This window comes from Neolamprologus brichardi, chromosome 22 (assembly GCF_056152115.1).
Source record: "Neolamprologus brichardi isolate AB-2024 chromosome 22, ASM5615211v1, whole genome shotgun sequence".
NCBI classification, from domain to species: Eukaryota; Metazoa; Chordata; class Actinopteri; order Cichliformes; family Cichlidae; genus Neolamprologus; species Neolamprologus brichardi.
Genome location: NC_142124.1, coordinates 32,703,141 through 32,729,340, shown reverse-complemented (window position 1 = coordinate 32,729,340; position 26,200 = coordinate 32,703,141). Strand labels below are relative to the sequence as shown.

The window sequence follows — 26,200 nt, the reverse complement described above, 5'->3', positions numbered from 1 at the left end:
CATTCAGGGGTGGCTGTAGCTCAGGTGGTAGAGCAGGCTACCTATTAAATGGGAAGCAGATGAGGATTGGTGGTTCAATCCTCATCTGCTCCAGTCTGTATGCCAAATATCCTTAGGCAAGATACTCACCCAAGATGCTCTCGGTGCATCCATCAGAATATGACTGTGTGTGACTGTAAGATAGAAGCCCTTACATAGAAAGACCACTGAGAAAAGTGCTTGTGTGAATGGGTGAATAAGGCAAGTTGTGCAAAATGTTTTGAGTGCTCAGTGTAGAAAAGTACTGTGTAAGAATCAGTCCATTCAATGGCTGCTGTTTCGTCTATCTGGGGTGCACCTGCCTGCCTCCCCCATATACTGTACCTCCCTTCATCTGACCACACACTTCCCGCTGCATATGCTCTGCCCAGGTGTCACTGTGGATGATAACATTATACAGATAGGTGGCAGCCTGTGTAGTGTGCATCTCAGCACCTGCTGGAAAGTGGCCGACGCGCCAACAAGCTGAAAGGAAGGATGACCAGTTGGTACAACCCATACGGAGTGGAAAAGGCCGTTTTCTCCTTGTACTCTGGAGAAAAGGGAATCTGCCAGTAACCTTTGGTCAAATCCATCAAAAATCCATAGACCCATCTTTCTTTACGTTTTGTGTTCAGGTAACCGGTAGAGCTGTGAAACCAGCACCACCCCAGGGTTAGTCTCAAAGTGGTGTTCTATGAGAGCGGTGCAACTGGGCAGGGGAGACAACAGACACACAACATCTGCTCTCTGGGCCAATGTTAGAAGGTGGTCACAAGGAGAGAGGTGGGAATGGTTGAAGTTGGCACCTCCGGCCCCAACTCATGTCTATCCTTTACCAATCTAACAGGAGAAATGGATTCTCCCTCTCTCCATGCTTTAAGGAGGTGGTTGATTTGTGTGACCCCTGTACAACCACAACACTTCATAGTCAACACGCCCCACTTGCCACTGAGGTCCAGGACATACTGAATTACTGAATATGGAGGGTGCTGGGAGGCCACCTCGCTGCAGCTTCCCAGAGCCTCTGAGTATAGTCAAAGGGGCGATCACACGCTTTCATCTGGCTCACCAAGGAACCAGATGAAAGCGATGAAATCGATCATCTGATCCAAAATCACAGACGTGCTTAAACTTGCCTTGCGATGCTGGGAGCAGCTACAGAGCCCACTCTTCCACTGGCACACCTTGGCTGCAGCTCCGAAGATATCCACAAAGGACCATGCCACAGGTCTGACAAATCACTTCGGGAATTTGGTCAACACTGTGACAGGATTTGTGCTGCTGGGAAACCCGACACAACCTAAAAGGTGCTTGGTTTATTGCAAATAACTTCTACTTGACAAGGAAGGTGGAAGGCTATGAAAATAACGCAAGAGACTACGCAAAGTAAACCCTAAGTAGATTACAAAGACAAATAAACAGGAACTCAAATGAAGAACTGAGGCTCAAGATATTAAAAAAAGATATATAAGTCAGTATAAACAATAAGCAAAAAAAGAACCAAACAGAACATCAAACCTCTGGTTTGACCTTTTGAACTTTACTCCACAGGTGGATGCCTTACAACAGCCAAACCAAAGGCAGACCGATCGTGTAACCCACCATGCACCAAGCCACAGTCCCTGTGCACAGAGGTGAGTATATGATGAAGTCAATTCATTCATTTTTCTTACATCTGTGGTCAGATCCAATCTTCAGCTTCCACTGTGCCACTGAGTAACAGTCCAGGTGGATTTGAGACCTATCTAATAGAGCTATTTTAGCTCCATTGCCAGGCTCTGCATTCTTGTGAACAGCTCATTAAACCCTTCAAAATAAAACTTCCACCTGCTTTTTGAATATAAGATTCAAATCATACATCATTTGAAAAATGAAATGCGTATGCTTACAAATATTAAATTCAGTGTAGAAGACCATCATTACCAGCATGAGCAGTTTCTCATTCTGATATAGTTGCAGACAAGCAGAAAACTAGCCTGCTGTTTGCTTTATAGTTGTATTATATTAGAACACATCATTATTGTTTCTTACTTCTACAAGTAAGCCTGCAGCCCAAGAGCAAAGCTCTCTATTGGGATGATATGAGGTCTTTAAGATAAGATGTTTATGATTATTCAGGACCTTGAATATGAAGAATTAAATTTGATTCTGGGTTTAACAGGGAGAACTGAAGAGAATCCAATTTGGGGGAAATAAGGACTGTCTATATATTACCTGTCAGTACTCTTGCTGCAGCAACTCAAAGCTTTTCAGGCAATGTTTAGAACAACATGATAATAATCAATTGCAGTAGCCCAGCCTAGAAGTAATACATGACTGAAGTAGTTTTTCACCATCACTCTGAGACAGAAGGTTTCTTATTTTCGAGATATTGAGACATTTGATAAGAGAAGCTGTTAACAAATTGTGAAACTTGCGATGGCATCATGATATGTGACTAAACCTTACATGACTTGGACTTTTGAGTTGTGAATGGCTGCTGTTTTATTTCTGTTTTTTAAACCTTTAGAAATGTGATTGTTTGAGGTTATTCATGTTATTCAGTAGTTCAGGTCAGTAGGTCATGTTTCTACAGTACATCTTATTAATTACTCATGCAGGGAGCATTTTTATCCCAAAGGAAGGGATTCTTATTTACCAGATGTCCATGTGACTGGCTTCGAAAATGTTTGTCATGCTTAGCTCTTGATGGCAGGCTATTGGTTTTGAGACTAAAGTTGGGCCATTTATATGGATACACTGTAATAAAATGGGAATGGTTGGTGATATTAAAGTCCTGTTTGTGGCACATTAGTATATGTGAGGGGGCAAACTCCTCAAGATGGGTGGTGACCATGGTGGCCATTTAGAAGGCGGCCATCTTGGATACAACTTTTGTTTTTTCAATAGGAAGAGGGCCATGTGACACATCAAACTTATTGGTAATGTCACAAGAAAAACAATGGTCAGTCAAAGACCATTGTCAAATCATTCAAAGAGTCAGGCCAGTCACACACTGATAGTGAAACTGCCCTTCAACAGGAAACAAATACAAAAACATGTTCTCAGACGTGTGTCATAGATGCATCTCAAGTCATGTCATGGATATACTTTCATTATAAGAACACACACTTAAAAGCACTGCTGAACTTGGTGTTTACAGTTACAGTCTATGAAGAGCATTCTGACTGAAGTCCCTGGGAGCTGTAAGTGGTATCGTTAAGTGTTTTGAGAATTTTGAGAAATCAAAATTGGAGTTCAAAGGGCTGGGTTGAAATTTGGCACTTGGTGCATTGGTTTTTCCGCATTTTCAACTTTTCATTTTCAGAAATTTTCAATGATGAAAAACACACCCAAGCTCTCTATGGAGTTTGGAAAGAAAAGCGACAGGACTTTTTTAAAATTTCTTGAAAACCTTTCACTTTTCATCTGAGAAGCTTCTTCAGTTCTAAGAGCAAATGGTGGAGAGTCCCAGATTTTTGAGAGTGCCCCTTAAGAGGGTCGTTGACCCTCTATTGATCATCTGCCTAATCACATTAGCCAAGATGAAAACGGGTGTGGGTCACTATCAGCCAAGTGTAATAGTGACCCACACCCTTTCTGTGAATACCTGCAACCAAATCAGTTTTAGACCAGCTTCAAATCTAGAAACACTTCTGCTGAGGTCATCTCAACCCATATTTCAAGTTTTATGTAAAAGACTTGGATGTTATTTTCTTCTCTTGTCAAAAATAACTATTACCAGTCAACAATAATGCCTATACTATACAGTCTCCCACTGTCTCTGTTAACATATTTTCAAATGATGCTAAATTCTGCATCAACTCTGCTGACTGGTGCTAAACATATGAGCTTATCCCTCCAGTCATGGCATAGCTGCACTGGCTTCCTGTGCATTTTAGAATTTAGTTTAAGCTTTAATAATGGCCCTTAACAGACAAGCCCTAGCTTATATTACCAGTCTTACTCATTGACATTCAGCTCCCAGGACTTTCAGTCTACTGGCAAAGATCTCTTAGCCCTTTCCCACTAAAACCTACTCGGCTCAACTTTACTTGGTTTTGAGGGTTTTCCATCAGGTGACAGTACTTTGTACTAGGTACGTTTTTAGGACCTACTCGATCAGGTTCCAGACTATCTAAATTGATCTGATCAACAGACTGACTGGTCAGTCAGTGGCATCACTTGAGGTATTAGAGCGACTCCTTCACCCACCCATCCATCCATTCGCATCCGCTTATCCTTTTCAGGGGCGCGGGGGGCGCCGGAGCCTATCCCAGCTGTCATAGGGACTCCTTCACAAAAATCAAAATTGAAACCTGTTAACGGGGGAACTGGCTGCACAAAAATCAGCACCGTGTCCAGGAATGAAGTCCAGACACATACCAATCAGCAGCACGTATACCATGGCCTCAATGCCCTGGATTGTGTGTTGTTTTTGTCCCATGCAAGTGACATCACAGGATTTTTGGCTGCATTGCTATAACAACCCCATGCACGTTAGGTGTTTGTTATGCTATTACTCAATTGTAATTGAAAATGACGTAGACTGAGTAGAGTCGAGTCAAGTCAATTAGAGCTAAGTAGGTACTAGTGGAAAAGAGGCATGACATGTCCTCAAACAAGGCGAGAAAGCCGTTGCAGTCGCTCTGCTACAGTTGTGGAAGCAGTTACTGCTCGACATCAGGCAGAGTTCTTATTACAGGTTCATCAGGAAGACTTAACTTCTCTAAAACAGACTCCAAAACAACTCAAGTTAATCTGGGGATTTTTAAAAACTCATAGTTTATCAACTTTACATGTAATGCAATGAATTGGTCAGTGCAACTATCAGATACCAAAACCAAACCATAAAAAGGAAAAAGAAAATATAAAAATGTTGATTGATTGGTATCTGCTGGGAATAATCACCACAAAGCAGTCTTTTCTCCCTTTTTAAAGCAGTTTGAAAATAATTTGACTTCCAGAAACTTTTATTCCTTGTGTTACCTATGGCACATCTCTGCTGCTCGGGAGTTTCGTTTACATAGTTTCATATAACAGAGTGCATTACGAAATTTCTCTTTCCTGTTTCAGGCGGGTGTGTGTGGCTGTGAAGATGGCTACACTGAAGTGATGACATCTGATGGCTTGCTGGACCAGTGCACTCTCATTCCAGTGCTAGAGATCCCCACTGCAGGTGACAACAAGGCTGACGTTAAGACGATCCGAGGCTTCAACCCCACTCAACCTGCAGCTAGCTCACCGGGCAGGGCAGGACGCACCTGGTTCCTGCAGCCCTTTGGTCCAGGTAACAGAGCCATCGCTAACTGTCAAGTCTATAAGAAATGATAATATATTTAAACAAGAAGCCCGTTATGTGGATGCAATGTTTAATCTCAGAAATGTTAAAATTATTTCTGTCATTTATTTATAATATCTATCTATATTTCTATCTATCTATCTATATATTTTTTAATAAAAATTGAAACTAAGCTTTTTGTAAGAGATGCAATACTCACCTAAAAATCAAAATAAAACTACATGCTGCCTCTATAGAAGAAGGCTCCATGCTAAACACACATTTTACAATCAAAATCTCTTTGACTGTAAAGATCTTTTGTTACAGACTTTGTACTATTGTGAACCTTGAGGCTACATTGGGAATGTTTTTTTAAACACTGAAATATTTGGACAAATTCGAAATATTATGTTATGTTATATTCTGCTGCCCCCTGCTGATCAGATGAGGAACAGACTATAGCAGAAACCTAAACACTGGTTGGATCAAATCAGAAGCTTCCACAGAAATATTCATTCATTCGTTTCTTTGTACTTTATTGTTTCCAAAGAGGACATTTGTTCTGGACTCCAACAGGGCAAGCATTACAACAACCACATACAAAGGACATACATAAAAAAATATATTTAAACCAAATTCATTTTTTTTCCATAAACTACAAACCATTTAAAGTTATTCAGAGCATTAATCGAGCAAGTTACAAATGAATTCTTAAACCTTTTAAATTTTCAAACCTTCTGTCAGAAAGTAACAGCTCATATTGTACAGGATATGACTTAGACTGCACAAAATTCCTGTGGCTTGCTGTAATGCACACTGTTCTGATACTATTTCTGGACTATAATTTTTGTGGCTGCCTGTACCACTTTTAACAACCTCCATTTTCAGGAGACCACACTATTATTTTGTGTCTAATTATACTTATACGTGCTTAAAACAGGAAACACAAAAGTGCTCAGACAGAAGCATGACTTTTTGAGAGAGCCCACCCAGCCAACATGAAAACCAACATAGTTATACAACCAAAACTGCACATTTTTTTAAAACAATTTTCAAAACATTTGTGAAAAAATTATTTTTTACCATTTATTAATAGAGCTGTGTGTCCTCTGTTTTAGCTTCTGATAGCTGGATAGTATTAAAAGCAGAGCTAAAATCAATAAAAAAGCAGCCAAGCATAAGCTGTGGGGTCTTCAGGGGTTTTTAAAACCAAGTGCATCATGATGGTTATAGGATCAACTGTATTCTGAGGCTCCAAGCTGGTGTCAGCTTAGGGCAGACATAATCAGTCATTTGGTGAACAATGTTCCCTCTAATTTTTCATGTGTGTGAGCGAACACACAAACTCCCTGAGCGTCCCTTTGACCACTGTGAGCGACAGCAGACGTGTGCACTGTGGTCACGCCAGCATCGAATCCATCCAAGTTACATGTTTATTAAAGTAATCAAATTACAGCATTTACATTTATGTTAGACTACTTTTAATTAACTGCTTTAGCCCACTTACAATGAATATTTAAAAAAATCTCGTTCCTGACCAGTGGAGGATGTTAACACTATTGGAAGTAAAAATAACTTGAACTCCAATTTTGAAAACAAAACTTTCTTTTTCTTTTCTTTATATAAAGCTCTGACTTGTATTATGAGTCTGTGGTCTGGGAGAGAGTCTGTAACTCTGTCTGCAAAATACAGTAAATAATGACCAATGTTGGGCAATTAATTATATAGTTACTTCTTCAAAAAAGTAACTGAGTTATGCAAACAGCAAAGTTTTTTGCAGCTGTTTTTTTAAATGCAGCCAAGGCGTTTTTTTAAATAAACATTTCAAACTATTTCCAGAACAATCAGCTGTTCTGCATCAAATCTGATGCCACACAAATTATTTGTGTCACTCCAAAAAATCATTTCTGTCCACTATGAGATGAAGGAGAACAACAGCCTGATACCTGCAGGCCTGACAGCAGCAGATGCATCACTGCTGTAACACCTGTAACATTCAGCAGTCGCCTCATTGTTCTGACGCACAACAAAACTATTGACTACACTACACACTAACTACACACTAACTGCACAAGATTTGTGCTAAATGTTGAAAATCTCTCACATCTCAAACACGCCATCACTCCTAAAACTTCCCCCTCCCTAAACACTTAAATGCCATGTTGCCATATCATTCTTTGATTGGTCCACATGGTACATTTTTTGACCAATAGGAAAGGGTGGGATTTTTTTGGTGTTGTTTTTGCTCACAGGCTTTCGAGCGTTTTCCTTATAAAATGCCGTTTTTACTGTTTCTTCCTGCAGTAAATATAAACAATGATAGTATTCAGGAAGAAAACCAAACATTGCAGATATTTTATCATAACTCTGGTTTTACGTGGCCGATCAACACAATTTAAAAATTGGTATAAAGTCCACACTTTGTCCGTCAGTTGTTCCGTCTGTCCTGCTCACATCTCCAATGGTTGTACATGTTGTCATTAACATCAGCCACGCTGCTTTGCTCGCTAAAACACTGGTGTGGGCACATAAGGACGCTGTCATAGCCTGTCAACAACGTTGATTAGCTGCGTGTATACGAATGTGAATCGCATTATTGGCTGGACTATGGGATAAGGTGGCATCGTTCGGGGTCCAAGGAACCTACGCACAGAAGCGAGTGTTAACACTACACTGAACAATCACAAAAGCAAACTTAGACTTACCCGGGGCTTTCCAAACTCGGGGCATTCAGCGATGAGCTGCTCCGAGCCTCAACCATAAGTAGCGGCCAGGGAAAACAGGAACTAATTAGCTGCAGGTGCCGATCATTAGCGCAGATGCGTCGGCCAAAACTGGAAGCCCAGTAATGAGTTCTGCCCAGGCAGACAGAGGAGAGCGAGCGACATGGAAAACAACAAAAACAACACTGTGGGCCAATGTGAGCCAGCTGGCGAGACAGGGGACCAACATTATATACATTATTATATATACATATATACATATATTCTTAGTTAACAAACTTAACAAACCTGTTTTTTTTTGCTTTTGTCTGGAATGTGCTAACTTGGGAGCAGTGTTGGTCAAATTACTTGAAAAAAGTAATCAGTAACTAATTACTGATTACTTCCCCCAAAAAGTAATCCCGTTACTTTACTGATTACTTATTTTCAAAACTAATTAGTTACTTAGTTACCTTTTAAAAACATAATTTACAACCTGAATTGGTGATAAAGCAAACATTAAATTATATGCAACATTCTCTGACTGGAAGAAATTTGTTTAACATTTAAACCTATTTTCTGCACATTCCAGCACTTAAAATAAAATATTTTGTGTGTTTACACTCAGTCTTTCAAATAGATGCAAGTAAAACACAGAAAATAAATAAAGTCAAAGACTAGCGGTCCTGTTGCTCTATTTTCACCTGTAAAGCAGGAGTGGGGTAGGTGGAGGTTTACCCTGGTGCAGGTGTGCCGCAGCGGTCAGTAGAAGAATCCGCGAGTTTCTCTGTGAGTTTCCCATTACGTCGTAGCTACTCGGTGCTTGTTTGGAAGTTTAGGGGTTTTTTCGCTGTAAAAAGAAGTTTTCTTCCCACGCACAACGGACACTAATGTTTTTGTCACTTTTTATGGAATCAAACTCAAAGTAAGGTCAGTACTTCCACGCTTTAAACGCTGCACGCTCATACTCTCTCTGCACTCGATATATGATCCATTGTTGATCTGCACACAGCTGTTGTCACCAACGTCGCACTCGCTTACGTCACTGTCATGAGACATTCTCGCAAAAAATCACGGTTTTAGAAATGTAGTAACGCAGCATGCTTACGGGAAAGTAACAGTAATCTAATTACCTTTTTTGCAATAGTAATCCCTTACTTTACGCGTTACTTGAAAAAAGTAATCAGATTACTTGTAACGTGTTACTGCCCATCTCTGCTCAGGAGTGACCTCAAGCATCTGAAACATGGCATTATTGGTTTTTACATTAAATGGTTTGAGTTGACCTGATGAAGAGGTTGTAAAGTCCGGTTAATGCTAATGTGTGTCAATACAACAACAGTCCTCAGGCTGGACTAAAACATCTGTGATGAAAAATAACAAGCCAACATTTTCCTTCTGTTAACACCGAGCAAGCTTCGTGTTAACACGTTCACTTCCCCTAACACTGCCGATCAGAGGCCTGTACTACGAAGCCGGATTTTGGGTTATCCAGGTCACATCAGGGTTAACCCATGCTGCACACCTTACCTGCTCCGGAGCAGCTTAAGATCCAGATTACAGATCAAAAGTGTCATTCTGGTGGAACCAGCTCCTCAATAAAGGAAGTCTGGATGAGCTCACTGTTTAACCTCTGATCCTATGAGTATTACCCAGCAGGCGCTGCAGAGTTCGGATGAAGCCGATCTGTGAGACTCAGCCAGCACTAACTGCCTCTGTTATGCAGGTGGCTACCCTGCCTCCTCTGATAAAATCTAGGAACCCGAGTAGCATTAAAGGTCCGATACCGGCCACACCAGTGCTTCTGCTGTGCTGTCACAGACACTAGTCTTTTGACTGAATGAACGCTGGCGCATCTGGCTGCCGCTGCTCACCAATTTATTCTCGTTGTTATTTGTTTTTATTTTGTTTTAAAGTTATTGATGGCAGCTTGACTGAAGTATTTTAAGCGTATTTAAAGCACAATCCTGGTTTGACTTACTTTTGCAATATTTGCGGGTTTTTACTGCTCGCACTCCACACCTCATGGCCTTTTCCATCCGTCTACATTCAGCCCTGATCAAGATGTGGATCCACAGGGTGTCTGTGTGATCCGTGCTCACCTGGGTTGTTTTTTCCATCGCTCGTCACCCTGCGACAGCTTTACTTCAGTACTCTGAACTTCTGCAACTCCGCTTCCTGACTCTCTACCTGTGGCGCTTTACTTTCTTAATTGCCCCTTGGAGATAAAGTCTTTCTGATTCTGATTCTGATTTAACTCTATCCAGACATCGCTTTCAAGCCCCGCCACACGTACATTCACCGAGGGCTTCGGCGAAACTTCAATACCAATGACACTAACTCAGTAGTATCTGGTCCAAAACTCGTTGCCATCCCCGCAAAACTGACCGGACTGTTGACCACAATGTGCTGGCCCACCTTGTTAGGTCGGCTAAGCCTGGCATCGTAATTCCAGCATCAACTTCTGTCTTTTAAACATCTCCTCTTACCGGTAAGGGACATCTCGTCCAGGATCTCCTCTCGGACCGTAAGTTGGACTTTCTTTGCTTGACTGAAACGTGGCAACAGCCTAATGATTTTGTTTCACTTAATGACTCTACTCCATCTGAGTTTGTTTACATCTGTCAATCTCGCAACTCTGGGCGGTGCAGCGGCCTCGTGATAATTCACCACAAGCACCGGAAAGTTCTCCCTGTCTCTTCCCCACCCTTCCATTCATTTGAATACATCGTGATACAGCTCCTTGTATATACTCCCACCACCGAAGCCAATTAAGGAATTTTTAAATGACTTTGCTGCTTTTTTTTTTTTTTTATTAATTTCTCAGTACCTTCCCTAAATTTGATAATTGTTGGTGACGTCAATATCCATATGGACAATGGTAAAAGCCCTCTTTCCAGAGATTTTACTTCTTGTCTGGAAAGTTTTGGGCTTCTTCAATACATAACATTTTCTACTCATTCTAAAGGTCATATCTTGGATTTGTCCTGCTGCTCTGGCCTTACCCCCACTCACTGTAAAGTTGTTTCCCCAATCTGATCATATGTTTATTTCTTCTCCTGTAAATGCACCATCCTCTAAAACCTATACTCCCCCGTGACATCACATTTAGGAAAATTAGTAATATTAACCTTGCTGATCTTTCATCTGCCATTTATGACCTTCCATTTACTCGCAGCTCCTCATCCCGTGATGAACTTGTTTCTTACTATAATGTCAACCTCCATAACCTTCTTAACATATTTGCTCCACTTAAACACCCGTTCAGCACCATGGTTTACTCTTAACCTGATTCATCTCAAGGCTAAAGGACGCCAACTGGAACGTCTGTTCAAGAAAACCGGACTTACAAAGAAATGCATAACGATCACATGTTGTTTTATAAGGACTGCATTGCTTCAGCCAAATCTGCACACTACAGGGTGAGCCATTTATATGGATACACCGTAATAAAATGGGAATGGTTGGTGATATCAAAGTCCTGTTTGTGGCACATTAGTAACTTTAGGCACTTCACCACAGAACGTTAGTACTTGTATACGGTCCCAGCTTTGATTCTGAAACAAATGTATATTTTTTCCTTGTAGGGTGGTTGATCAAGTCAAAGAAACCAAAGAAACACAGTATCCTGCATGCCCGGAAAATAATCAGGGACTGTGCAAACGTTCTTTTTCAGATTATTGTATGAATGTGTATATAAATACAAGGACATCTTCTTGACTGTGTTTGTAGTTTGAGACATGTGCACCTCAATATGTGGTTTTATACTGATGAAGTATAAAACTTTTTGTTTGAGATGACTCTCAAGACTGTTTGGAAAATATTCTGTGGTTTGATGGGACAAAAAGGTTTGAGTCCTGTTACATCTGATAGAAAGTTAACAACGTTTCATAAAAATAATATAATACAAACAATTAATTCAATTCAATTTTATTCATACAGCGCCAAATCACAACAAAAGTCGCCTCAAGGCGCTTCATAGATACAGAGAAAAACCCAACAATCATATGACCCCCTATGAGCAGCACTTTGGCGACAGTGGGAAGGAAAAACTCCCTTTAAACAGGAAGAAACCTCCAGCAGAACCAGGCTCAGGGAGGGGCGGGGCCATCTGCTGTGATTGGTTGGAGGTGAGAGAAGGAAGACAGGATAAAGACATGCTGTGGAAGAGAGACAGAGGTTAATAACAGATATGATTCAATGCAGAGAGGTCTATTAATACATAGTGAGTGAGAAAGGTGACTGGAAAGGAAAAACTCAATGCATCATGGGAATCCACCCGGCAGCATAACTAAGGGAGGATTCAGGGTCACCTGGTCCAGCCCTAACTATATGCTTTAGCAAAAAGTTTGAAGCCTAATCTTAAAAGTAGAGATAGTGTCTGTCTCCTGAATCCAAACTGGAAGCTGGTTCCACAGAAGAGGGGCCTGAAAACTGAAGGCTCTGCCTCCCATTCTACTTTTAAATACTCTAGGAACAACAAGTAGGCCTGCAGAGCGGGAGCGAAGTGCTCTAATAGGGTGATATGGTACTACAAGGTCATTAAGATAAGATGGGGCCTGATTATTTAAGACCTTGTATGTGAGCAGCAGGATTTTGAATTCTGTATTTAACAGGAAGCCAAAACAGGAGAAATATGCTCTCTCTTTCTAGTCCCTGTCAGCACTCTTGCTGCAGCATTTTGGATTAGCTGAAGGCTTTTCAGGGAGACAGGATATTTCTAACTTTAGAGATGTATGAGGTATACAAGTAAAACACAGAGGTGGTAGTGTGATCTTTCTTTTCTTTTCTTTTCTGTCATTATTCACATTGTAATCGGAGTGGTTATTCTGCCGGAGCTGACCGAGGGTGAGCTATGTTGGCAAAAGATAGGGGAAGTAATAATAAAATAAAAAAGAAGAAGAAAAGGAATCGAATGAGAGAGAGAGAGAAAAAGGGAGGTCTGATAACCCGATATTAGGTTTAGAGGGCTCTTTTGCAGATAACCTTAGATAAACTTTTTCATTTAATAAAGGAAGTCATAATTTAATAACTGCATTTTGTATTTACTCGGGTCACCTTTGTCTAAATAAAACTGTCCAATCGTAAGTGCTGACCATTGCTGTCTATGTGTATGTGTCTCTGCAGATGGGAAGCTGAAAACCTGGGTGTATGGAGTAGCAGCAGGAGCATTTGTGCTGCTTGTCTTTATAATCTCCATGACATACTTAGCATGGTAAAGTAACACATCTGAAATATGTTCTGACTTCATCATCAATTTGATTTTTTTCCCTCATGATGTCAATAATGTACATTAAGTGATGTGATGGAGATCACCATGAAAGAAAGTCAAATTAAAATGTAGTTCACTAATTAGCAATTAGTGATTTTGTACTGTGTCTCATAAAGTTTCCTAAAAAATCAAAGTGGGACGAGTCACGGAGTCAAATCTGTAGCAGGTGAGCGTTTTCAGTGTACTGTGAGTGTGCACTGTCGTGATGAAGCACCCATCTGCTGTTGCAGATTGGATGTTGCAAAAGAATCTTAACATCCTGCAACAATCTTACAACTTTTTTGATTATTTTTGATGTTGGGAATTTCACATATTGGCCAGTTTGGCCCCATAAGGACGAGTCAGTAAGGATTTTTTTTTTAAAATAATGGCTCTGACATCACGTTCACTGATCAGATAGCAATTTGTTTTTTAACAACCAATTGCTATCTGATCACTAAGCCATACTAAGAGTGAGAGTCCGATCTATTGGTAAATGGCCTGTATTTGTAGAGCACTTTACTTAGTCCCTATGGACCCCAAAGCGCTTTACGCTACATCGACACACTGGTGACAGCAGCTACAGTGTAGCCACAGCTGCCCTGGGGCGCACTGACAGAGGCGATTCATTGCACCTATTAAATCAACGACGCTTCAACAGACTTCTTAGATTTCAGTTTTCATGTAGAATAAAGTGTAACGCCTGTCTTCCATCTTGCATTGTCTATTTAAAGGCCATATTATGAAAAAAAAGCATCGTCCAATAAAATGACATGGGATCTGACCTCCATCACAACACTGCTCACAATTATTTCTTCATTTGTTTTTGTTTTTCATTTTTCTGTTTCCCTTATCATTTGTTCCTTCTTGTCTTGTCTTGTCCCTTTTTTTCTTTCTACCCTCTCACACTCTATTTAGTTGTTGTGGTTGTTGCCTTTGCTGCAAGTCAAGCTCCAAGTCCCCCTCAGACAGGATTTATTGGATGGAGCAAAACAGCTGCACTTATACCTGTCCTGCCTGCCAGAAACTAGAGCAAGAGGAGTTAAAGTGGTGCAACAAACAGCAACCGCAGCTGCAGGAAAAGCAACAGCAATATGAGGCGCAGCTCTCAAAGCCTCCATCATCACAGCAACATCCAGAGCTACAGCACTCACTGCCACACCCAGCTCCCTTTGAAACTCTTATCACGTAGTCAAGGCCTTACTTAACTCCTTTTATTCTCTACGTGACATGTTCCCAAACATCCAGATTGCTTGTTCAGTCATGTCAGTGGATCACCTACTAGAGGTGAGAAAACCAAAAAGCTGCTGATTTGACAGCAAAAAGTTGAAAAGTTGAATCATATTTGTTCAAGTTTATTAGTTGAACTAAGTCTTGGTTAAACAATTTCAATTCAGTTCACTTCAGTTTTATTAATATAGCAACAATTCAAAACAACACTCGCCTCGAGGTGCTTTATATTGCAAGGTAAAGACACCAACAACCAGACCATTTGGTATGAGCATGCACTCGACCACAGTGGGAAGGAAAAACTCCCTTTCAATATGAAGAAACCTCTGGAAATGTAGAATTTGAACTTCTCTCATGTTGCAGAGCAAATGCAATATCACAGTTTTTGCACATTTTAATGTTTATTTTAAGTTAATATTACCAAGACTGTAACCAAAGTTTAGAAAATAGTGATGTGATAATTTATCAATGTGTAGCAATAACTCTGAAGCCAATTTTGAAAACTATGAAGGACTTTATTTTGTACAGCTCTCCTCTTTAGCAACAGGGTCTAAATGAGGAGGGACAGCTGAAGACTGATGGATATACTTCCAAAGACAGTGGTGTTGTTTTTAAGGCAGACGTGACAGAAACACAGAATCATGTCTCGTATGTAATAGGTTGGTCATGAGTGGAAGTTACTGTCCGATTGTCTTACTGTTCCTCACCTGTTCTTTGTTTGTTCTGTAGCAAAAAGCCAAAGAAGCCACAGAGACGCCAGATGAACAACAGACTGAAGCCTTTGACTCTGGCTTACGATGGAGATGCAGACATGTAGAAGTCTTCCTGCTCAACGTACAAACATTTGTCCTCCTTCAGAACTTACGGCATCGCCGTGGAAACCCTTTGATATCAGCGCCAATGCTGAGACTCGTTCACATGCAAAAGAAGAACCTCAAAGATCAAGACTGACCACGTTCATTAGCAGCCTAGTTTTCCCCGTCTGTTTTTAAATGTTCATTTTGGCATTTTTTTCACAAGAGCCTTCATGGATTCTTTGTTTCCTGCTGAAAGTCCTCCTTTGCTTCTTTGCCATCTACCACTGCCCAAAATATTCAAACAACAGTCACTGAATAGTGTCTCCGCAGAACAAATACTTCTGTGAAAATCATTCCCTCGTTTTTTTCACTGCTCGGTGACATTGCCTTGATATCACTCGTTCTGTGTCAAATGAACATTCGGAGGCCTGAGTGTCATTATGGCTTCGGTGCATCTCACAGGAAACAACATGACGAGGAGACAAAAAGGAGCTTAATAAATCCCAGAGACAGCATCACTTCTGCCTGCCTGTCCCTTCTCCATTTTTCAGGGATAATTTTGCACTATATTAGTGCAGCATGATATGTACTTAGGTCTAGGTATGCCTGTCTCAATACAGATGTTGTAGAAATGTACAGAAGAAGGCTTTTTTGCAAACGAAAACTCACCAATGTTTGTAATTATTTTTCTTCTATTGCCTCTTTTTACATGATTTGATGGGACTTTGTGTAAATAGGATTTTTTTTAATGTGGTCTCAACTTTATCTTTCTATCATGTCTAGCTAAATGTTCCAAACTCTGCCAGTTAATCTCTGACATTTTTTTTTTACTAATTGTAACAACCGTTTTAATTTCAATTTAATTTATATAGTGCCAAATCACAACATCGAGGCACTTTATATTATAAGATAAAGACCCTACAATCAAACCAACCCCCTTTGAACAAGCACTTGTTGACAGTGGGAAGGAAAAACTCCCTTTTAACAGGAAGAAACCTCTGACAGAACAGGCTCAGGGAGGGGCGGCCAAATTTCAGAACCAGTTGGGGGTTGTGTGATTTTATCTTTGTAAATACGTAACATACATCAAAATCTTCTGTGGAAAATTCAAACATCATGAAAGCCTTTAGATTATTACATGGAAAGAACAAAGAAAAAGTCTAAAAAAACTAAACATGGAAGATAAGTTCATCATCAAATTGTTTCTTTCATCCCCAAGAACTCTCAGTTGAGTCCATCTAAGAAATATTATATTTAACACCAAATTTTTGACTTTAGCGCTGTTTGTTTGTTTTTTTAATTCATTATTGAAATTAATGGCTTTACCAGTGGCTACTAAGTTTGGACCACTTGTTATTTACTTACGATCAGCTACGAGTGTACATCTTTAAGCTTGGTTCTGCACCAGTTATGTGGTGAATTTGGGAATCTCTCAGCCTGGCTTCTTTCTGATATGTCAGCCCGTTCTCACTCCCGAGGCGTAACATGCCGACGTTTTGTCACGTCCCGCGGCGTTCCTGAGGAACGCGAAAGGAGACCTTCAGCGTTGTTATGGTACGCGGCGGGTTATGGGCGAAATCCAGTGCAATGACGCTCCCGCGGTAATAGACGTTCCAGCCCTGTATTCCAGCCCTAAACCTAACCTTATCCCTAGCCCTAACCATAACCTTTTTCCTGACCTTAACCAGGACTTTAATGATGTTAAATAGCGTGTTTCTAAGCGATTTGAAGAAAAAGAGCGAACATGTGTAGATTGAGTCCATACGGTTCTCAGATTTCCTCATTTTTCCGAGGTCGTTATTTAGGAACGTGGTGGGTAGCCGAAAACGTAATATGTTGACGATTTGTCACCTAGCCTAAAATGTGACGCTTTGGGAGTGAGAACGTGTTGGATATGTAGCTTAAAAATATTATTTATCCTCAAAAATAATTTATTGGAATTTTCTGTGGTTCTTCCCTTAAAGTCTTCTGTATACCTTTGATTTTTGACTCATTTTGAATTTGACCTCTGCCAGCCGATATTGCCTCTCCAGTGTAATGTTCGTTGTCCATCAGTTTATGGAGTCTTCAGCAACGTTGAAAACGAATTGGTCTTTCAGCCCTTGAACTTTCTGTATCAGAGGATGATGTCAGAACCTTTCCAGCTTTTCTATTGTTTTCAAAGACTTTAGGAAGAATAATTGTGTAGGAATGTTTTAAAGTGAAAATGACTGAAGTAAGCTGAAGGTCCACTCAGAACGGATAGTGTTGTATTTATTAGTACTGAGACATTGCCGGAAAATGGCAGTTTAATATTCTGTGGATTTGTTGGTAGTAAATCAGTGGAATGTTTAATTTATATTTCTTGGAAAATGATTTGTAAATAAAATTCTTTTTAAAAAAAAAGAAAAGAAAAGAAACAAACTTGGAAGTGTGAATGTGGGCGCGCTAAACATGATAAGCTTGTGACAAATAAGTCAAGTTTTCCTACTGTTTGTTTGTATGTATTTGAGTAATTGCTGATAATAAACAATGGAAATATTATTCTAATTCTTTTAATAACATATTAAATCATGCAGATTGCAGTACAGGTGTTCACACAAGGTTCAAATAAGTTAGTCTTTGGTTTACGGCTTTACCTGACAGTAGGGATGGGTACCGGTATCCGGTTCTGACATAAACGGTAGTAACCAGACCAAAAAGCAGCGCACATTTCGGTGCTTTATTTTCCTGAGCTGTGATACACTTTAGATTCTAGCCAATCATTTTACGTTTCCGAGGATAGTAGGCGGGTCCAGGTACGTACGTTCTTTTAGAGCAGAGCTACAGATTAAAAATGCCCAAGGTGAAGCGGTCAAAAGTCTGGCTGTACTTCACAGCAAAAGATGCAAACTCAGCAGCTGCAACAAGTGCTTTAAGCTGATACTGTGATACTGTCAAAGGAGGTAACACCTCAAATCTGATGAAACACCTGGCGACGCATAGCATTTTTTTAAAAGCCGAGAAATGCGCCGTATTTGATAGCTTGCTGCGAGACCTCACACCGAGCACATCTACTGCGGGTGTGGTGCCTGTTATCGACCCGGAGTTAGCAACATCCCCCAAAAACCCGAAGAGGAGAGTCCTGGCCCCTAGCCCTGCCAGTGTAGCAGAAATGATGAGGATGATGATGCAGCAGCAGCCGTTCTTCTCTGCGTGAGTAGCTTAATGTTGTTTGTGTGTAATTTACGTTGAGTAGGCTAACCACGTTATTACATTAATGCATGTAAGGTGAACTAGCAAACACCATCATAGCTACATGCAGCTGTCTTCTTGTTTGATGGCAGATACTCCCTTCACCCTGGACAAAAAGGCTAAAATGACCAAAGAAAAAGTGGAAAACAGCTAAACATGAGAGGTTTTTGGACAAAATTGGTGTTTTTTCCATTGTTTAAGCTGCTTCCAGCCAAGAGTGATACCATATATGCCCCATAGCTGCAGAAAAGGCTAACATTGTTATCGTTTTACAAAAAAACAGCTGAACATGAGAGGTTTTTGGACCAATTTTGTGTTCTCCATTCTTTAACACCGGTTTGAGCATCGTTTAAGCACCGGCACCGTTTCAAAAGTACCGGTTTGGCACCGGTATCGGATAAAACCTAAACGATACCCATCCCTACCTGACAGTCATTACAAATATAAGTCTGTACATAATTAAGTAATGTAGCACACAGAATAACTGAATCATCACTGTTGACTTTTTTCTTTTTCTTTATAATTATCAAGAGAGGAAAAAACCTCACTCTCCCCACCTTCTTCTCTTCTGGGCAGATGCCAAAGATCTCTTATGTGTGTCCTAGGTCTGTACCTGCTTTCTCCCCCTTGAACATGCTGGAAACACCTCACCTCAGAGCCGTCCACGAGGCATTCTAGTCAGACGCCATCACCACCACCTAAACCGCTGCTTCCGATGTGGAGGAGTAGTAGCTCTATTCTCAAATCTACTCAAGTTCCTCAACCCATCTCTAAGGGAGAGGTCAGACTCTTGGGAGGAAGCTCTTATCTGCTGCTTGATTTCATTCCTTTTTTTTTTAAGAACTATAGCTTGTGGTCATAGGTGCTGTACCACAAAAGATTATCAGCGCTCAGAGTCCTTTTGTGATTCTCACAAAAGGACTCAGTAGGTCTAAGGTTAGGTGACAGTCAGGAGTCCTTATTTTTTTCCAGTCTGAAGTACTTCACTCTTTAAAGCACTGAGATTTTTTTAAAGCACTGACATGTGTTATCCTGCTGCTGAATCCTTCTCTACAAAGTTGGAAACCTGAGGTTGGAGCATGTTGATGAAGGGTGAAGTCTGAGTACTACCATGCCCCCACCACAACAAAAGAAAAGCACCAATTTAATGTATTTGACAAAGAGTAACATAATTCAATTCAAATCAGGCAAATAGGAACCATGAAGAGGCCGCTAGGACAGCTGCAACCACCAAGTACCTGCAGAGGGTCAGGCAAGTCCTGAGGAGTCAGTTGAACGGTAAGAACAAGATCCGGGCTATCAACACGTACACGTTCCCATGATCAGGTACCCTGCTGGTATAATAAGTTGGCCAAAGGAGGAGATGGAAGCCACTGACATCAAGACCAGGAAACTCATGGAGGGTTTCACCCCAAGTCCAGCACCCTGAGGCTGTACGCTAACCAGAAGGAAGGAGGCCGGGGACTGGTGAGTGTCAGCACCACAGTCCAAGATGAGACAACGAACATCCCCGAATACATCAGGAAGAAACTGACAGCGTGCTCAGTGAATACCTCCGGCAGCAGAAACCCAAGAAAGAGGAGGAACCATCATGGAAGGACAGGCCCCTGCACGGTATGTACCAGCCACTGGTAGGATTTCTGGATGTCAGGTGGCTGACATCCAGAAATCCTACCAGTGGCTGGACAAAGCTGGACTGAAAGAAAGCACAGAGGCACTAATCATGGCAGCACAGGAACGAGCTCTGAGTACAAGATCCATAGAGGCTGGGGTCTATCACACGAGCCAAGACCCCAGGTGCAGGCTGTGTAGAGATCTCTGTCCCGAAGAGCAGTGTCCTAGGAACAACTAAGATACTGTGCAGGACCCTCAAGCTCCCAGACCTCTTGTAGAGGACCCGAGCTTGAAGGATAGACTGCCGAGAGGGGAATTACATATATATATATATATATATATATATATATATATATATATATATATATATATATATATATATATATATATTTGCAACTTTATTAGTGCAAAAGACCCCAAACATCAATGTATTTTCACTTAAACAAGCAGCTGTTTTTTTATGTGCATTAAAGTTATATAAAAATGTAACAGTGCAAATTCCTTGCTGACAGTTTAACCAAAAGGCATTTCCAGTGGAAATTGGCCGACATATCCTCAGCATAACCATGTATAATATCCACAAAACTTAAAAAGAGGTTATACACGCACAATACGGTAATATTATGTTGAAGCACAGTACGTATCACTCCGCGAGGCTCCGCCTACGATAGCCGTAATGCTCCAACAATCCATCAAGCGGTGCGGCTTCGTAGCTTAGCAAAGTCGTACTGAAACATTTGACAGATTTTCGAGCGCCGTGTTCATAAAATCGTTTCGAGGTCAGTAAACACAACCAGAGTTCATACATAAGGCACACGGGATTATAAGGGGCTCTGTCGACTTTCAGAAAAATCAAAGGATTGATTTTAAGTGTGCCGTATTTTCCAAACAACACGGTAATAACGACGGCCCGCTAGCATGCTCTACCAAAAATAGTGTTTCTTTGTGTATCTGACGGACGAAAGCTAAACCAGCTCCACCACTGAAGTTGCAGCATTTTTACAAACCAGTTCTGGTTCATCGTTTCATTCGACAATCCACTTTCGCCCTTCTCATTCTGCGTCGCCGCCATGATTTTTCCGCCATGTGCGTATGAAAACAAAGGCTCTGCGCATGCGTGTTTTACCCATATTCTATCGCCATATTTCATTTTCTTATCGTTGCCCAACATTATACCGGTATTACCGTGGACAGTATGGCCCAGCCGTAGTCCCGAGTGCTTGAAAAAGATAACAGATCGACTTCTTGTTTCTTGAAGATTAAGATCTCGTAAAAAACACAGACAGTGGCTCCAGTGTACACTTTTCATTGTTCTTAACACTTCAGTTCCTGGTATGTTATAACTTTGCCTGCAGAAAGATCTGTTGCTAGGTACAACTGGTCTTGGTTGTGCTGTTGTTCGTCTATCAGCCAGATGCAGAGAAGAGCAGTTATGGGTTATGGGACGATGGCGTTCCTGCACTGGCGATAGAAACTTCAAGGTATCGGGTTAAGGTTGACACCAACCTAGAGGAAGCATGTCTGTGACAACTGCAGTAGTAGGGAGCAGTTGTTTTTCTGCTCTTTTCAGAGTGATGCCCGACTGGAGAAGAAACGTGAGCCGGACTCACTGTGCACAGTTTGGTGTTATAATTGATTGAAAATGTGAATGAAATAAAAATGTTCGGTGTGATAATAGATTACAAACTGATACTAATTTAAAAAAATGTTTCTATAATGCATAAAGTTGAATACCTGTCTAACCACAATGCTCATAGATGATTGTATTATTCTGGTCATCTCTCAGTGATTGTGCTGAGTTATGAAACACATATGATATCAATTAAAAAATCCTTAACGACTTTGAGCAAAGAGCAGTCAAGACAGTTTGCTGATGTGATCTCTTGTGCATTGTTACTGGTTGACTTAATTAATTACTAAAATCATCGAGAGAAAACTTGATGAGAAAACATTGTAGTCAATCTTTTAATTATTATTACACTTTAGTGCAGTAATAACTGATTTCACCAGCAGGTGTCAGTAAAAGATCACTAAAAGTACGCAGACTGCCCAGTTAGACCTGGATTTTGGTTTGGTGCTGCCTATTAATTCCTGACTGAAGACATGCAGCGGTACAAGCCTCAAATACAACATTCAGTTAACTGAAAATTAGTTTTATTGCTCTTTTGAGAAGCTGGATGACCTTTGGAGCCGTCTGAACCTTATTAAGTCTCTATCTGACATGGCTCATAGCTTGCGCTTGTAGTCCTGCTTCACTAAGAGACAAAGGAGGAGCAGTTAGCTGGAGAGGGATAGGTCAGTGTACATTAACCTCTGCCGTGAAAAAATGTTGCTGAAAACATTCAAACTGGAATCGCATTGTGCGGTCAGTCATTCTGTCTGGGCTTCGAATGCTGCAGACTTGTGGCTTGTGCTGATATTTTCACTGCACAATGCTTTGTGTTGCAGAGGCAGCGATTCTGTCCTAATGCAGGAAGGTAGGTAGACAATTACATCTAATTTTCTAATTGTTTTACTCTGCCACTGATTACTTTTTTGTCCTCCGCTGTTGTAGGAATGTCATTTCTTTTATTGTTAGAGCCTCTGATTATGATTGGATGCTGGGAAGTAAAAAGAGACATAATGCATGGTTTTGGTCCCCTCATTTAATCAGCACTTCACATAACAATGTCTCTGTCGTCCAATTATATTCCCTCAACCAAGAAAAGGATATCCTACAGCCTGCCCTGATCAATTAAGTCATTTCGTAAAATCTACTTCAAACAGTGATTTTGCTGTAAATACAGAGACATTAAAATTTGGTAAAGTCCAAAGATAAATAAATAAACAAATAAATAAATAAATAAATACATAAATAAAGCACTGCCTCAGCCCAGGAAAGCTGTCTGTCATGAGAAGGTTTTAAATTAGGCAGCACAGTGATCTGTAAAAGAGCAAAATCACAGAAACGTTCTCATCGTGTGCTGTGAATCATATAAATCTGCCACTGCAAATATCAGGAAACCATTTTTGCAGCACCAAATGGTGATGAAGAATGACTTTGTGAACTTGGTGATCTCACAAATCATGTCAGAATGCACACAACTCGCCAATGTTTACCAAACTCATGTTTGTTGAAAAAAAATGGCAAAAACGGTTATGCATCCAGACGCTTCAGTTGGGTATTAAGTGATAAGTCAAATACTCGAGCTGGAAGATTCGTTTGACAGTGAAATTTCAACTGGAACAGCAGCGGAAGGCTTTCTAATTGTTTTCATTTGAGACTGATGATGGGTGGATTTACTCTAGTTGCAGTAAAATAACTGCTAAATCTACTGTAAACATTGCCCCAAAAAATCATCCTGTATGTTACAGAAATAACCTTGAAGAGAAAGTCTTGTCCAAAAAGTGACCAAAACTGTAAAGAAAAGTTGTGAAAAACCTGAATTATACTTCGAACTATTCTTTGAGAAGCTTATTGCAGACCCGATTTGGGTTTATGGCAGCAAACCATAAAGAAGGAAGCCATGTACAGAAGTTAAGTCCTTAAAGTTTTCATCAGACGCAACTTTCAAATCTCTGTGTGGCTTTTACTTGAAGCCGCATTCACACCCTCTAATAAACCTACTTGCTCAAAGCTGAAGCTGGCAGTCATTCTAACTGTGATGAGGAAGCGATTGATGTGTAGCAGCTGCATCCTGTGACCAGCACTCTGCTCAGCCATTTGTCTCTGTCAGCTCCCCCTCAGCCCGCCCACCCCTAACATCATCTTGAAAAGCACTGGCAGCCCGAGCCTGACTGCAGACCGCCAGGCCTTTTGTCGCCACACATGGTGTGAAGTGCCCACCCCCACCCTTGCCCACCCAGCACCCCCACAGCCTGCCCTTTTGGTCAAGCCCAGTTTGATTCCTATCCCTTGCTCCAAATGTGGAATGACACTAGAGACGGCAGCTGGTTGGACAAACCTGCTGCCACTGCATCACGGCCATGCCCGAGGGCCCAAAGCAACATCTGCCCTCACAATCGGCGGTGGAGCCGAGCCAGCCGAACATATTCATGCCACCGGACGCCAGCATCACTCAGCTGGGCAATCATCCTCTTCCTCTCTCTTGTCTTTATCTGTTGCTCCTCCTCTTTGTAGCTCAATGATAAGCTATTAGGAAGAAGCTACCCTATAATTTCCCCCCAGCATTGAATGGGCGCCTAAAGGTGTGCTTTGAAAATTAGTGATTTGACCTCCTGATTATGCACTGTCAATGAAAGATGGCTTGGTTCTGGAAAGAGGAAGCAGGTGGTTGATTGAGAAGTAAGAAATGTAGTCTTTCTTCCTTTCTGTAAGGGTTGGCAGCCTATGGACGTGTCCACATATCTGCTGTGAATGGTTCTCATTCTGTGACAGTGGCACAACTCAGCAGCTGAGCTTTAACTCTCTCTGCTTCACTGATGCTGTATCGTGCCCTTGAAAGGTGACGGGACTCATACTTTCTCACTAACTATCCATGTTGGTGAATGTGAACACCTTCTGAAACATTTCCAAACGCACGAAATAGCTTCTCCACACTAATTCATCTTTTATTTATTTATTAATTTGTTTCTGCAGCAAGGTCGAGCCACCCTTAGCTGACTCTGTGGCCGTCATCGAAATGAGAAGCATTCTTCTCATTCCTTGCCAGCCTCCTCATATTTTCAGGAGTGGGCCATGAAATGAAAGACACACTTTACAGCCAGCGTTGACTGTAGCGACCTATGACAATAAATGTTTTGTTTCCCTGCACTAAAATGTGACACTTAAGGGCTCAGACCTTAATATGTGACGAGCTGCATTGGTTTGTACATTTGTGGAGGCTGTACAGATAAGTTGGACTGGACATCATTCAACATAAATTCAAAGCTAACGTATGTGGATTATTTTTGTTGTTTGATTATGTCATTTTCCAATTATAACCCTTATAGTATTTGTTTGTTTTGTTTATAGAAAACATTTGGAGGAGAAAAATCCAAATATTCCCTTAACTGACTTTCATTTTGTGGCCTTTTTAAATCAGCTAAATTATTTGAACTTGACTGACCTGACACACAACTACTAGTTAAAGAGGGAGACGCTACACTGGTTTAAAAAATGTCCAAAATATGGTGATTAAAGCTGCAAATTTTTTCACTTAAATGAACTCAAGTCTTCAGTGTTGAAACATAATGCTCGCAGGATGTATACGTCCAGTTTCTACTGTTTTGTTGATGAAACAGCCAAACAAAAATCTACCAACGTAACATGAATACAACATCGAGCTGAATGAAGGAGGCAAAAAGCTCAATTTTCAATGTTTCACCTAAGTGTAAAGTGTGTGTAGACAGGGAAACTACAAACGTGCACCATTATAAACTAAACATTAAAAAAGACAAAAATGAAATAGGAATTCAGCATATAAAAATAAGTGGCTTGATCAAGCACAGCAATGCACTTCTGTCGAATCACATATCTATAAAATGTTCCCGTCCGGTTAAGGAAAAGGAAAGATCTCAGTTACAGTCCTCATGGCAACCTTTTTAAATACCAGCAGAGACATTTTTTTTATTTACTGCATATCCAATAATATATGGATATTTTAAACAAATTAAACAATAATTTTTAATGGAAAATCCTGATGTATAGAACTTCAAATATAACATCTTTACTTTGGCCTCAAATGGCAGTGAAACCCAATCTACAGCAAAGGTCCCGGTTCAACTTCAGCTAATTTGTCCTACTGAAAAAAAGTCTTTTTTTCTATGAAACATTTGATTTGAAGGGGGGGGGGAATGTGGATTTTACCTTGAAATGTGAGCCCTTTGCCTGACTGTAGACCAGAATGCATTTCATTCCAGACACAATGGAAGTCAGATGGCCCTCGTGATTTATCTTCACCTTCACTACCACTGGATGCCATGCTGGTCCTGTGAAGGCTATCTGGACCATTCAGAGCAGGATCCCATCAGCCCCACTGTCTGAGTTATGGTGACACTTCCAGACCACTGCAATGTTGTAGCAATGAGCCTGCTGGGGATTTATTAAAGCGCAACCCCCCGCCCCCACCCGCCTTTTTCTTTTCTGCTCACCTCCCTGCCCCGTCTGTTCACCGCCAGAAAGGATCCTATC

General features: G+C 40.8%; 1 protein-coding gene across 1 annotated transcript in view; it reads left to right on the top strand.

Annotated features, from left to right (window-relative positions):
- The window catches only part of LOC102779017 (thrombospondin type-1 domain-containing protein 7A), a 149,337-nt gene extending 131,562 nt beyond the window's left edge, over positions 1-17,775 (top strand). Inside the window, exons 25-28 of the mRNA XM_087834913.1 lie at positions 1,573-1,655; positions 5,077-5,290; positions 13,111-13,198; positions 15,194-17,775. Of these exons, the coding sequence (XP_087691039.1) occupies positions 1,573-1,655; positions 5,077-5,290; positions 13,111-13,198; positions 15,194-15,281 (473 nt within the window). The 3' untranslated portion in view covers positions 15,282-17,775. The remainder of the gene's footprint in view (positions 1-1,572; positions 1,656-5,076; positions 5,291-13,110; positions 13,199-15,193) is intronic.
- Positions 17,776-26,200: the final 8,425 nt, after the last annotated feature.